A 13,146-nucleotide genomic window follows, 5' to 3' on the forward strand; every position below is an offset into this window, starting at 1 on the left:
AAATATGAAGATGTTATCCCCTGTACACTGTGAGGGCTATGCCCAGGAAGTATAACTCCTTATTTGGGCATTCCAGAAAGTTCAATGTAAGAGGCATTAGATCTCATTGTTGCTTGTGCTAATTGACACTGCAATTGTTTGAAGGAGTATTTGTGATAATGTTGATTGTGTCTTCTGAGCTACCAGAAGACAAGTCTAGCATAAAGGTCATGTCTCTGAGTAATCAGCTGCTGTAAGGGATTAGTTAATTAGCTCATGTTAATTAGGTCTGGTCACAGGTGTATTTTTTAGAGTAATATGAGCAGGATATGTATGCACCTCCTCTTTTACTGTATATAAGCCTGTAGTCTCTCAATAAAGATAATGATTCCTGCTTGTACCTCATACAGAGCGTCGTCTCGTATTTGGGGGAGAATTATTCGTATGAGGTCTTATTCGGCTGGTTGGAGTGTCTGGTAGCTTCCTTGTGTTCGGGAATGGAATATCCTAAACGACTTTAACCCCTTTCATACTCGGGGGGTGTCGTTATACTCAACAACTGGAGGGCCGCAGGTTGAGCACCCATGCCCTAAGCCAACTGCCCAAATGTGACTCTCAGGTAAAGATCGGCCCAGGAGTGCACATTAAAGAACATTTTTCCTCCTTATATCTGGTTACAAACTGTACAGCTTTTTGAAAATCTCTGTTTGTCCTGATGAGAGAGAACAGGAAAAGGAAGGTGTTAATTCTGCTCCAGTCCACTGGGCAAGTCACATGAGAAGAAGCAGCGGTGTGCGGTGCCGCAGTGTACAGACAGATGTCTCCTCGTGGTGATCGGGGACACATCTTCCTGTGTGCGGCCAGCCATGCAAAGTGAGAACATCTGCCTGACTGCTCCCTCCTGGGTCCCTTCCTACTGAATTATGAATTAAAGGAATACTTTCTACATGCCCTGTGTGCACGCTGATCCCGAACGTGAAGAGGGTTAGACATGAGTTACATAAGAAAAGAATAAATGTATTCAGTTCAGTGTCACGATCTGTTTATGATGTGTATGGAGCCCTGTGCTAAATGATAACATTTCACTTTGGCTGGGATCACTTGTCCACTGAGGCTCTCCTTACTGGCTATTGTTGTACTAATTCCATGGAGGCACCAGAGGATCTCTTCATCTGGGGACAAACATGTCTAGATCTACCATCCTCCACTTGTGACACAAGTCCAGGACAACTTCTGGGTGTAGGGACTGTAACGGCTACCCGGAACAGTGTGAGGGTCTCAGCCGTTGGAGACGTCCTTTTCCCTGGCAAAATGCGATATGCAGGTACCGCCGGTATATCCCATCGAACGCCCTTCCAAGAAACGAGACGGGCTACGTTTGCAGAGTCAAGCAGGACTGACTTTTAATGCCACATTTTTCCTCCTTATATCTGGTTACAAACTGTACAGAAACAAATGACACTCCCCCCCCCCACCCAGGGGGGACTTCAATACACATACTTTGAAACAATGACACTCCCTTGAGCCAATCAGCCGCTAGACGTTTTGGCTCCTAAACTTAGCTCGATCAGACAATAGAATTCAATTAACCTTTAAAACAATTATCACTCACACATAATCCCCATCAGCATACACCTCACAGGGGGCTGTTACCTACACAAAAGAGAATTCTCATTAGCTATGCAAAGGGAACATTAGCATTCAGCAGTGAAAGAGACCATTGTCCAATTAACCCTTTGAGCTCAGAATACAATGTGGTACATCCAATTGTGACAAGCCATGCAGTTCCTTGTAGTCCTCCCTGCATGAAGATTATAAATGTCCAGGCAGTACATAGGTCTGTTATACTACTCCCCTTTTGTGGAACACTCCGGCAGACCCGGATTGATCCTTTTCGGATCAACTTGGGGATGTCCTGTCTGCTGTTAGGGTAAAAGTTCAGTTTGCCTGGACAGTCCGTCAGCCTTCCCATTGGCTTACCAGGTCGGTAGCTGATGGTGACGGTGAATAATAGAATTCAATTCTGGAACAGTCACTTGCTTTGCTCTCTCAATGGCTCCCAAAACCTGTTGCTGATGCTCTTGGGACAGATACGGCACCACCTGGATGCAAATCCCATTTAATCTTTTGACAATTTCCGCCTGTTTGTGCATTTCAATGTTCAAGCCACGGGACATCTCATAATACATGACATAGTGTTGTTGCATCTCTGATTTCTCACTGGCCAACTTGTCACATTCCCATTTAGACTGTGATATTGTGCCAGATCTACAGTACATGTCGGGGAAGGTAGTCTTACCCGGTTCTCAGCAGCAAGCGGGTTGATTCCAGCAACGCGGGTGGTCACGGCACAAGCAGCAGCAGGTGTAGGTAAATAAGCCGAAGTCAGAGGGCCAATGTCGTTGCCCAGCACCACCTCGGCAGGTAGGTTGTCCATGATACCAACTGTGGTCTTTCCTGACCCGGCTCCCCAGTCTAAGTGCACCCGTGCGGTGGGTACGCGAAATACAGCACCCCCTGTGACCCGGACGGCAACTGTGCGAGTGGACACGTTCTCTGGCTTTACCAGATGTTTTTGAATCAGAGTGAGAGATAGTAGTCCCGGAATCTCTTAGGCCTTGTGCTACTTGTCCATTCACTAGTACCATCTGACGGTGATGCTGACGGTTATCCGGAGAGGCCGCTTGTATTGGGTCTGCCTCATACCAAATTCCCAGACATTCCTCAGGGCCCCCCTCGGTCTCCAGGCAGTGGGCCGCAGAGGTACGTGATGGAGTGACCTCTGTGTTGGGTGTTGTGCGTCTCCAATTGTTATTTGTAGCTCTCAAAGGGCAATAACGAGCAATATGTCCCAGGTCGCTGCAGTGATGGCACGTCACCCTAGGCGAATCCCGGGGGTAGTTGCTAGGCCCCTGAGGACGTGGTGGGACTGGAGCCCGAAACTCTGGGCGTGGGGTGACGGTTGGAGTACGCGGTTCTACCTTCTGAGCCAGCCACATAGTACCCTGGCTTACTTTCCTTGTCTCCGCGTACTCATCTGCTAGCCGAGCCGCCTCGTTTAAGTTAGCGGGACGGCGATCTCGTACCCAGTCTTGTATGTCTGCGGCCAGGTCTTGGAAGAAATGTTCCATTAGGAACAGCTGCAATACTTCCTCCCCGGTGTTGGCCTTGCACCCTTGGACCCAAAGGGATGCCACCCTTTGTAACTGGTTGGCCCATTCCATGTGGGAGTCCACAGCCATCTTCTTGGACTCCCGGAAGCGCCGGCGGTAGGCTTCTGGAGTTACGGCGTATCGGGTTAGCAGCGCCTTTTTAACTTGCTGGTATTGTAAAATATCCTCTGGAGCGAGAGCCCGAAAGGCTTCATTGGCTTTGCCCGACAATTTCCCCGACAAAATAGTGACCCATTGGTCTGGTGGTACCTGGTGTAGTGAGCACTGCCTCTCAAAATCCGCCAAATATCCATCGATTTCCTCCTCACTTTCTACAAAAGCTTTAAATGCAGTGAACGGTATTTTCTTTCCTGTAGCAGCAGGTGGGGGGGTAGGAACTGCAGGTGTAATGGGCTGTCTCGCTCTTACCAGTTCCAGTTCTTGTCCCCTCTTCGTTTGTATCTCCTCCCTTGCTTCCCGGAACAGCTGGTTTATTAGCTCCACGGACGTTTCTGGATACAAGGATAATCTCCGCTGTACAATCCCAGTAATTACATCTTCCTCGCTGACAGGTACAAGGGGCTCAGTTCCTTCCATGGATCCATCCATTTCGTCCAGCTCCAGCAGTTCAGCTATCAGCTCCCTCCGTGGTCTGTTGCTGGCGCTCCTACCACGACTGTCCAATAGATCTTTTAGTGTGGATCTTTTCAGCCTGGCGTACTGCGACTCCATTCAGCACTTGCTCTTTGGATAAAAGGACCATCCCGCTGCTGCCAACCAATGTAACAGCTACCCACTGGTGTGAGGGTCTCAGCCGTTGGAGACGTCCTTTTCCCTGGCAAGCTGCGATATGCAGGTACCGCCGGTATATCCCATCGAACGCCCTTCCAAGAAACGAGACGGGCTACGTTTGCAGAGTCAAGCAGGACTGACTTTTAATGCCACATTTTTCCTCCTTATATCTGGTTACAAACTGTACAGAAACAAATGACACTCCCCCCACCCAGGGGGGACTTCAATACACATACTTTGAAACAATGACACTCCCTTGAGCCAATCAGCCGCTAGACGTTTTGGCTCCTAAACTTAGCTCGATCAGACAATAGAATTCAATTAACCTTTAAAACAATTATCACTCACACATAATCCCCATCAGCATACACCTCACAGGGGGCTGTTACCTACACAAAAGAGAATTCTCATTAGCTATGCAAAGGGAACATTAGCATTCAGCAGTGAAAGAGACCATTGTCCAATTAACCCTTTGAGCTCAGAATACAATGTGGTACATCCAATTGTGACAAGCCATGCAGTTCCTTGTAGTCCTCCCTGCATGAAGATTATCGATGTCCCGGCAGCATGCATAGGTCCGTTACAGGGACCACCCCCCCCATTTCAGAAGCTGCCAGCTGGGCAGTGGCGGCCCATCCATAGGGGGCACCCCCCAAGCTGTTACTAAAAAAAAAATTCACTTTAAGAGTGACCAGGCGCCGGACATACGGCGGTCTATGAGAAGCTCCCCAGCCTGCAATCAGCTGATTTCAGACTGGGAAGCTGATTTGCCCATGTTTAGGGCGTGTACAGGGCGCAAGCTGTGCGCCCGCACACACTCCCACTCTACTGGGATTTGTCAGTATGCCTATAAACTGGTTAAGATTGGAGCGGCGGGGACCAGAGGAGAGGACAGTGGGCGGTACTTTTGGCGTCAACGTGGGGGTGGAGTCGACTGGAGTGCGTGCACGGTGGATTTAGAGAGGAGAGGAGCGGCGCAATGGAAGGTAAGTGCTGGCCGTAGCACTGCAGACCCCTCACCCTGTCTGTACAGGAAGCAGTAGGATCACTGAACACACACACATGCTGGGAACATCCCTCTAATGGGCAGCGCAAGAGTTAAACCCGGGCCTGCCATGCCTGGGTGTTCGGCCAGGCCCGCCGCGCACGGATTTTGTCCCGTCTGTCTTGCAATACGCGCGGCGTCTCCCAATTCCATTGGATCCTGTCATCCTAAGGATCGGAGCGATCGTGTCACTCAGGGATCCCAGAGGCCACCAATGACAGCCGGAGATCACCTTCCCTCTGCTCCTAGACAGGATCCCTACAGAGCATATACACTGCGACCATGGCCGACATCAGCATCAACAGCGCCAAGCTGCCAGGAGTCATAGAAGGTACATGGGGGGTCTGTGTGTGCCCCTCCTCCACCGTTCCATCCCCCAGCACCGATCACTCCTATGATGGGTGGTGGTGATAGGCCTGCTGTGTGTACTATAGGAGATTGCTGATGATTCCCCTCTGCATCATCTGGTGGGGCACAGTAGCAGCAATTGATGAGCACACTGACAGCATCTGATGGGGCAAAGTAGCGGCATTTGATGGGCACACTGGCAGCATCTGATGGGGCACAGTAGCGGCAACTTATTGGCACACTGGCAGCATCTGATGGGGTACAGTAGCGGTAATTTATTGGCACACTGGCAGCATCTGATGGGGCACAGTAGCGACAATCTTTTGGCACACTGGCAGCATCTGATGGGGCACAGTAGCGACAATCTTTTGGCACACTGGCAGCATTTGATGGGGCACAGTAGCGACAATCTTTTGGCACACTGGCAGCATTTGATGGGGTACAGTAGCAGTAATTTATTGGCACACTCGCAGCATCTGATGGGGCACAGTAGCGACAATCTTTTGGCACACTGGCAGCATTTGATGGGGCACAGTAGCAGCAATTGATCGGCACACTGGCACATCTCATGGGGCATAGTATTGACAATTGATGGGCACACTGGCACATCTGATGGGGCACAGTAGCGGCAATTTATGGGAACACTGGCAGCATCTGATGGGGCACAGTAGCGATAATCTTTTGGCACACTGGCAGCATTTGATGGGGCACAGTAGCAGCAATTGATTGGCACACTGGCACATCTCATGGGACATAGTAGTGACAATTGATGGGCACACTGGCACATCTGATGGGGCATAGTATTGACAATTGATGGGCACACTAGCACATCTGATGGGGCACAGTAGCGGCAATTTATGGGAACACTGGCAGCATCTGATGGGGCACAGTAGCGACAATTGATTGGCACACTGGCAGCATCTGATGCGGCACAGTGGCGGCAATTTATCCGCACACTGGCAGCATCTGATGGGGCACAGTAGCGGCAATTAATTGGCACACTAGTTAATATTGATTGGACCATTTTCTTGGGCCCTGCCAAATACACTTGTCAACTATTTTCAGGCAGGGTGTGCTTAAGGGGCAGTTGCTTTGTGCCCCACAAGAACGACTGGGCCCGGGGCAGCTGCCCTTTTGGCCCTGCCTTAAAGAAGGCCCTCAGAGTTCTGGTCTACTTCCATGTTCCTCAGGGTGCTGTCTTATTTTATTACTGGGGACCAGTGCGGTCTTCCCTTGTTGGTCTTTTTTATAAAAACAATAATGCATTTGCAGGATTTTTGATTTCTTGAATGCAATAAATAATAGTTCAGATTTTTTTTTTTTTTTTTTTAAGGAAAGCGATGTAAAAATAAAATAAATAAAACACATAACACTATGCATTCCCTTAATGGCAAGTCTACTTTAAGCTCCTCCCATCTTCACAGTGGGTCTGATCAATACATATTCACAGAAAGATCTCTCAGACAGTACCAGCCTCGGACACATTACTTCTACCTCCTGAACTCACCAGCAGAGGGCAGTCACAGCCAAGCGTTTGGCTTTATCGTACTGAAACTTCCATAGCGGCAGAAGCGTTCCTTCTTGCTCCCTGAACTCATCGGCGACATCCTCAAAGTACTTGAAGTCTAAAGATACAAGAGAAGTTGGTAATAAAGCCATGTCACTTTAGCAGCTTCTGCACGGCCCCACAAACTACAAATCCCAGCATTCCCCTACCAGCTAGAGAGCACATGACACATTCGTACAACCCTGATGCAGCGAATACTAATGTCAGGTGTTACAAGGAAAGTGTATTCCCCAACTCTTTCATACACTATTTTACCAAAAGTATTGGGACACCTGCCTTTATGAACTTTAATGGTATCCCAGTCTTAGTCCGTAGGGTAACCAGACATCCCTGGTTTCTGGGGACAGTCCCTGGATTGAGGACACTGTCCTCAGACCAAGTCTGTCCCCGGTTTTGTCTCTGGATTGGATTTGAACAGGGGCTGGGGCAATTTTAAAGACAGTCAGTACAGAATAAAAAATAAATAAATCTGAATTACACCCCCCGCTCCTACTAGCTTGGGGGGTATTTTTTCCATTATCTGTGCCCCTTTCTGATGATCATGTTTTGAGCGGAGTAAATATTTCTCCAGTTTTGGGTGCCCATTACACTCCCGCTCGCATGTTCTTCTGCCTTGGCTCAAGTCCCAGCCAGCTGCCTATCTCCTTGCCTTCCCTGGCGGAGTGATCTTCATCCGCTCCCCACCCAGTAGTAGCCGGGGCCCGGAGAGTTGACAGGCTGCCAGGTGGGCAGCGGCGATAGGCAGAGAGTCGCTGATTGCCACCATTACCAGTAAAAATAAATATGTCCCTGGATTTCATTTAAAAAAATCTGGCCACCTTACCGTAGGGTTCAATATTGAGTTGGCCCAACCTTTACAGCTATAACAGCTTCAACTCTTCTGGGAAGGCCGTCCACAAAGTTTAGGAGTGTGTCTATGGGAATGTTTGACCATTCTTCCAGAAGTGCATTTGGACGAGAAGGTCTGGCTCACAGTCTCCGCTCTAATTCATCCCAAAGGTGTTCTATAGGGTTGAGGTCAGGATTCTGTGCAGGCCAGTCAAGTTCCTCCACCCCAAACTCGTTCATCAATGTCTTTATGGACCGTGCTTTGAGCACTGGTCCAAATTATTTGGTGGAGGGGGGATTATGGTGTGGGGTTGTTTTTCAGGGGTTGGGCTTTGCCCTTTAGTTCTTAGCTCTTATGGCGTCAGCATACCGAGACATATTGGGTAGGGTTGTCCCGATACCACTTTTTTAAGACCGAGTACAAGTACCAATACTTTTTTTCAAGTACTCGCCGAAACCAATTACCGATCCTTTTTTTTAATCTCAGTAGTGTCAGTAGTTTTATTTTTTACAATTTGTTTTTAATTTTGTACAATTTTTATTTATTTATAATGCTTTCTTTTTTTTTTAAGGGGGGGGGGGGGTGGACCGTGTCAGTGTGTTTTTTTCTTTTATTTTTTATTATTTTCTACAATAAAAAATGTTATTCTTTTTTTTTTATCAGACCTGTTGGGGGGCTTTGGTGAGATATCAGGGGTCCTAACAGACCTCTGACATCTCCCCTTTGAGACAGAAAAAGGGACTAAGGACACAGATTCCCCAGTCCCTCTCTCAGCAGCCTTAGTTGCGCTGAAAATGAATGGAGAGAAGACAGAGGCTCCTCTCCATTCATAAACTGAAACATCGATGTTTCAGTTATGTGAATGGACAGAGTCAGTGATCACTGACTCTGTACATTCCAAACAGTAAGGAGCCGGTGTCTTGTCGATCTAGTTCCCCTATTGACATGGTTCCCTGCTTGACAGCGCAGACGCAGACATAACCCATGGAAATCTCCGAACCTCGGGCGGCATACAGGCTCATTCCTTAACATCCACGTGGATTGGAGGATGTTAAAAAAAAAGAGGCAGGAGGCTGAGCGAAGCGCAGCGAGCCGTCCGAGCGAAGCGAGGAAATGAGGCCGACTGGCCACTTTCAGCAAATTCCACGTCGCCCTGGACCTCTTGCTACAGCTGCTCAGGTTTGGCGATTTCCGTCGGCTCGGATTGCGCCTGCGCAGTCAAGACGGGAACAATATCGATAGGAGGAACCATATCGTCAGATCACCGGATTTACCGGCTCCTACCTCCGCTCTCCATCCTGACAATTCGAGGGGGTGGAGGAGAACAGAGATGGACGGCAGCATGGAGTGAGACGGAAACATGGAGGGAGAGAGCAGCACAGAGGGAGAGAGCAGCACGGAGGGGGACGCGGAGGGAGAGAGCAGCACGGAGGGGGACGCGGAGGGAGAGAGCAGCACGGAGGGGGACGCGGAGGGAGAGAGCAGCACGGAGGGGGACGCGGAGGGAGAGAGCAGCACGGAGGGGGACGCGGAGGGAGAGAGCAGCACGGAGGGGGACGCGGAGGGAGAGAGCAGCACGGAGGGGGACGCGGAGGGAGAGAGCAGCACGGAGGGGGAAATGGAGGGAGAGAGCAACACGGAGGGAGAGAGCAGCATGGAGGGAGACACGGAGGGAGAGAGCAGCACGGAGGGAGACACGGAGGGAGAGAGCAGCACGGAGGGGGACGCGGAGGGAGAGAGCAGCACGGAGGGGGACGCGGAGGGAGAGAGCAGCACGGAGGGGGAAATGGAGGGAGAGAGCAACACGGAGGGAGAGAGCAGCACGGAGGGAGACACGGAGGGAGAGAGCAGCACGGAGGGAGACACGGAGGGAGAGAGCAGCACGGAGGGGGACGCGGAGGGAGAGAGCAGCACGGAGGGGGACGCGGAGGGAGAGAGCAGCACGGAGGGGGACGCGGAGGGAGAGAGCAGCACGGAGGGGGACGCGGAGGGAGAGAGCAGCACGGAGGGGGACGCGGAGGGAGAGAGCAGCACGGAGGGAGACACGGAGGGAGAGAGCAGCACGGAGGGAGACACGGAGGGAGAGAGCAGCACGGAGGGAGACACGGAGGGAGGGACAGCAAGGATGACATGAAGAGAACGGAAGAAGACATCGAGGACTCGGAGGGAGCATGGAGGACGGCGCTGACCCGAGAAAGGTAAGTGCCGGGCGGGGGGACAAACTGGCTGCGATTGATGGGCACAGTGGCTGCGGTTGATGGGCACAGTGGCTGCGTTTGATGGGCACAGTGGCTGCGTTTGATGGGCACAGTGGCTGCGATTGATGTTTTTTTTTGTCAGTTTGTTTGCACCCCCCCAAAAATTTTGAGCACCCGCCACCACTGCTATATACCATGCTGGCTATGGAATACCTGAGGAGATCTCTACAGTCCCTGTAGCCTCTGCATCATATGGTGACCTGCATCTACCCTCCTAACCCTGAGATACCCAAGCAGACCTCTATAGTCCCCGAAGCCTCCTCTGTATGTAGGTAAACAATACCTTGTGTGATGTCATCAAATGTGTTCTGGTTCACCATCCTCTCCATGATCTTACTAGACTTCACCACTTTGCTGATGTCATCGCTCTGCACCAAAAACAAAAGTCACGATACACAATTTATAATGTAATGAATCATCCTAAAATTAACTCCTCATAATGGGCACAGCGGGTGTACAGACCCGAAAACTCAGCACAGGGATGGTGGGAACCCTTCATAATGGGCACAGCGGGTGTACAGACCTGGGAACTCAGTACAGGGATGGTGGGAACCCCTCATAATGGGCACAGCGGGTGTACAGACCCGAAAACTCAGCACAGGGATGGTGGGAACCCCTTATAATGGGCACAGCAGGTGTACAGACCCGGGAACTCAGCACAGGGATGGTGGGAACCCCTCATAATGGGCACAGCAGGTGTACAGACCCGGAACTCAGCCCAGGGATGGTGGGAACCCCTCATAATGGGCACAGCGGGTGTACAGACCCGGGAACTCAGCACAGGGATGGTGGGAACCCCTCATAATGGGCACAGCGGGTGTACAGACCCGGGAACTCAGCACAGGGATGGTGAGAACACCTCATAATGGGCACAGCAGGTGTACAGACCCGGGAACTCAGCACAGGGATGGTGAGAACACCTCATAATGGGCACAGCAGGTGTACAGACCCGGGAACTCAGCACAGGGATGGTGGGAACCCCTCATAATGAGCACAGCGGGTGTACAGACCCGGGAACTCAGCACAGGGATGGTGGGAACCCCTCATAATGGGCACAGCGGGTGTACAGACCCGGGAACTCAGCACAGGGATGGTGAGAACACCTCATAATGGGCACAGCGGGTGTACAGACCCGGGAACTCAGCACAGGGATGGTGGGAACCCCTCATAATGGGCACAGCGGGTGTACAGACCCGGGAACTCAGCACAGGGATGGTGGGAACCCCTCATAATGGACACAGCGGGTGTACAGACCCGGGAACTCAGCACAGGGATGGTGGGAACCCCTCATAATGGGCACAGCATGGTACCTACCAGAGATTCGGCAGTAGGTAGTTTTCTCTTGGAATGGAGTTCATCCTCTTTCTTGGTTGCCGGTGCTTTCTGTTTCTCTTTCATCTTCTCTTGTTTCTGTAACTCTTCTACATACGCATCATGAATTTCCCACTGAAACAGAATAAATAACGTTCTTTTTTTCCTAAAACAAACTCAGTTTTAAAGATCGCTGTGCAAATCCCGTGTGACATAAAATATTGCAACGATTGCCATTTTATTCTCTAGGGCAGTGGTTCTCAACCTGGGGGTCGAATAAAGATTTGCCAGGGGTCACCATATCCTGGGCTGTTCCTGAAGCCTGCACCGCTCTCCCAGCCAGCCTATTCGCGGCCACCCAGCTGGGCTGTTCCTGGAGCCAGCGGCTACCCATTCAGTTCATGGCATGGCTGAGGGGCAGAAAGCACTAAGGCCCAGATTCACACATAATTACGTTGCTCCTGGGCAGCGTAACGTATGTGATTTACGTTACACCGCCGCAGGTTTACAGCGTTAGTGCCTGATTCTCAGAACACTTACCTGTAAACTTGCGGCGGTGTATCGTAAAAGCGCTCGGCGCAAGCCCGCCCAATTCAAATGGGGCGGGCACCATTTAAATTAGGCGCGTTCCCGCGCCGAGCGTACTGCGCTAAATGACGTCGCACCGACGTCATTTGCTTAGACGTTAACGTAAATGGCGTCCAGCCACATTTACGGACGTCTTACGCAAACGACGTAGATTTTTTAAATTTCGACGCGGGAACGAAGGCCATACTTAACATTGGCTGCGCCTCCATAGACCCAGGGGCAACTTTACGCGTCGCAAAGGCTACGGAAACAACGTAAATTCTCTGAGTCAAGCGCGCGTACGTTCGGGAATCGTCGTAATTTACATAAGCGACGGGGAAAACGACGTCGGCGACACCTAGCGGTGGGAAAAAAATGCATTTAAGATCTGACAGCGTAAGAGCCTTACGCCTGTCAGATCTAATGGGTATCTATGCGTAACCGATTCTAAGAATCAGTCGCATAGATACCCGGGGCCAGATTAGGACTTACGACGGCGCAAATGGTGTTGCGCCGTCGTAACGCCTTTGAGAACCTGGGCCTAAATGTCTGCAAGTTAGGGGCGCAAATTACTTGTCTTGCCTTGGGTGCTGACAACCCACGCTACAAAAATAATTTTACTGTTAGGGGTCCCCACAACTTGGAAAAAAAGGATTTTTGTACTCACCGTAAAATCCCTTTCTCTTTCGTTCATAGACGGACACAGCCTTCATTGACCTTAGGGTTATGCTTCTTCCTACCATCTCCTGGTAGGAAGAAGCATAACCCTAAGGTCAATGAAGGCTGTGTCCGTCTATGAACGAAAGAGAAAAAAGGATTTTTGTACTCACCGTAAAATCCATTTCTCTGAGTTCATAGACGGACACAGCCTTCATTGACCTTAGGGTTATGCTTCTTCCTACCAGGAGATGGTAGGAAGAAGCATAACCCTAAGGTCAATGAAGGCTGTGTCCGTCTATGAACGAAAGAGAAATGTTATCAAGGGGTCACGGCACTTGAAGGTTGAGAACCACTGCTCTAGGGTCTCTGCTAAAAAAAAAAAGAAATGTTTGGGGGTTCAATATCATTTTCTACCAAAAAATATGAATTTAAAACTTTAAACAAAAAGTTGTAGAAAAGGCGTGGCCTTCATGTGGTTAATGGAAGGAAGAATGAAGGTACCTGGTTTGCAGTGGCGGAGAAGGTGGCCCTTGGGGGCGGCTCGGTCTGAGAAGCTCGTTCCTGGAACATGAATACAGAGAGATGTGTGAGATGAACATCATATCAACATTATCATAGGAATCCTCCGCCTTTCCCAT

The 13,146-nt window shown here is 50.3% G+C and overlaps 1 protein-coding gene across 1 annotated transcript in view; it reads right to left on the minus strand.

Moving 5' to 3' along the window:
* Positions 1-13,146, minus strand: part of DNAI1 (dynein axonemal intermediate chain 1) — a 242,333-nt gene that overhangs the window by 194,281 nt on the left and 34,906 nt on the right. The window contains exons 9-12 of the mRNA XM_040335644.1: positions 13,010-13,069; positions 11,285-11,416; positions 10,254-10,338; positions 6,824-6,941 (exon numbers count right to left, since the gene is read on the minus strand). Of these exons, the coding sequence (XP_040191578.1) occupies positions 6,824-6,941; positions 10,254-10,338; positions 11,285-11,416; positions 13,010-13,069 (395 nt within the window). The remainder of the gene's footprint in view (positions 1-6,823; positions 6,942-10,253; positions 10,339-11,284; positions 11,417-13,009; positions 13,070-13,146) is intronic.

The sequence above is a fragment of the Rana temporaria genome, chromosome 1, assembly GCF_905171775.1.
Source record: "Rana temporaria chromosome 1, aRanTem1.1, whole genome shotgun sequence".
In the NCBI taxonomy this organism is placed as follows: Eukaryota; Metazoa; Chordata; class Amphibia; order Anura; family Ranidae; genus Rana; species Rana temporaria.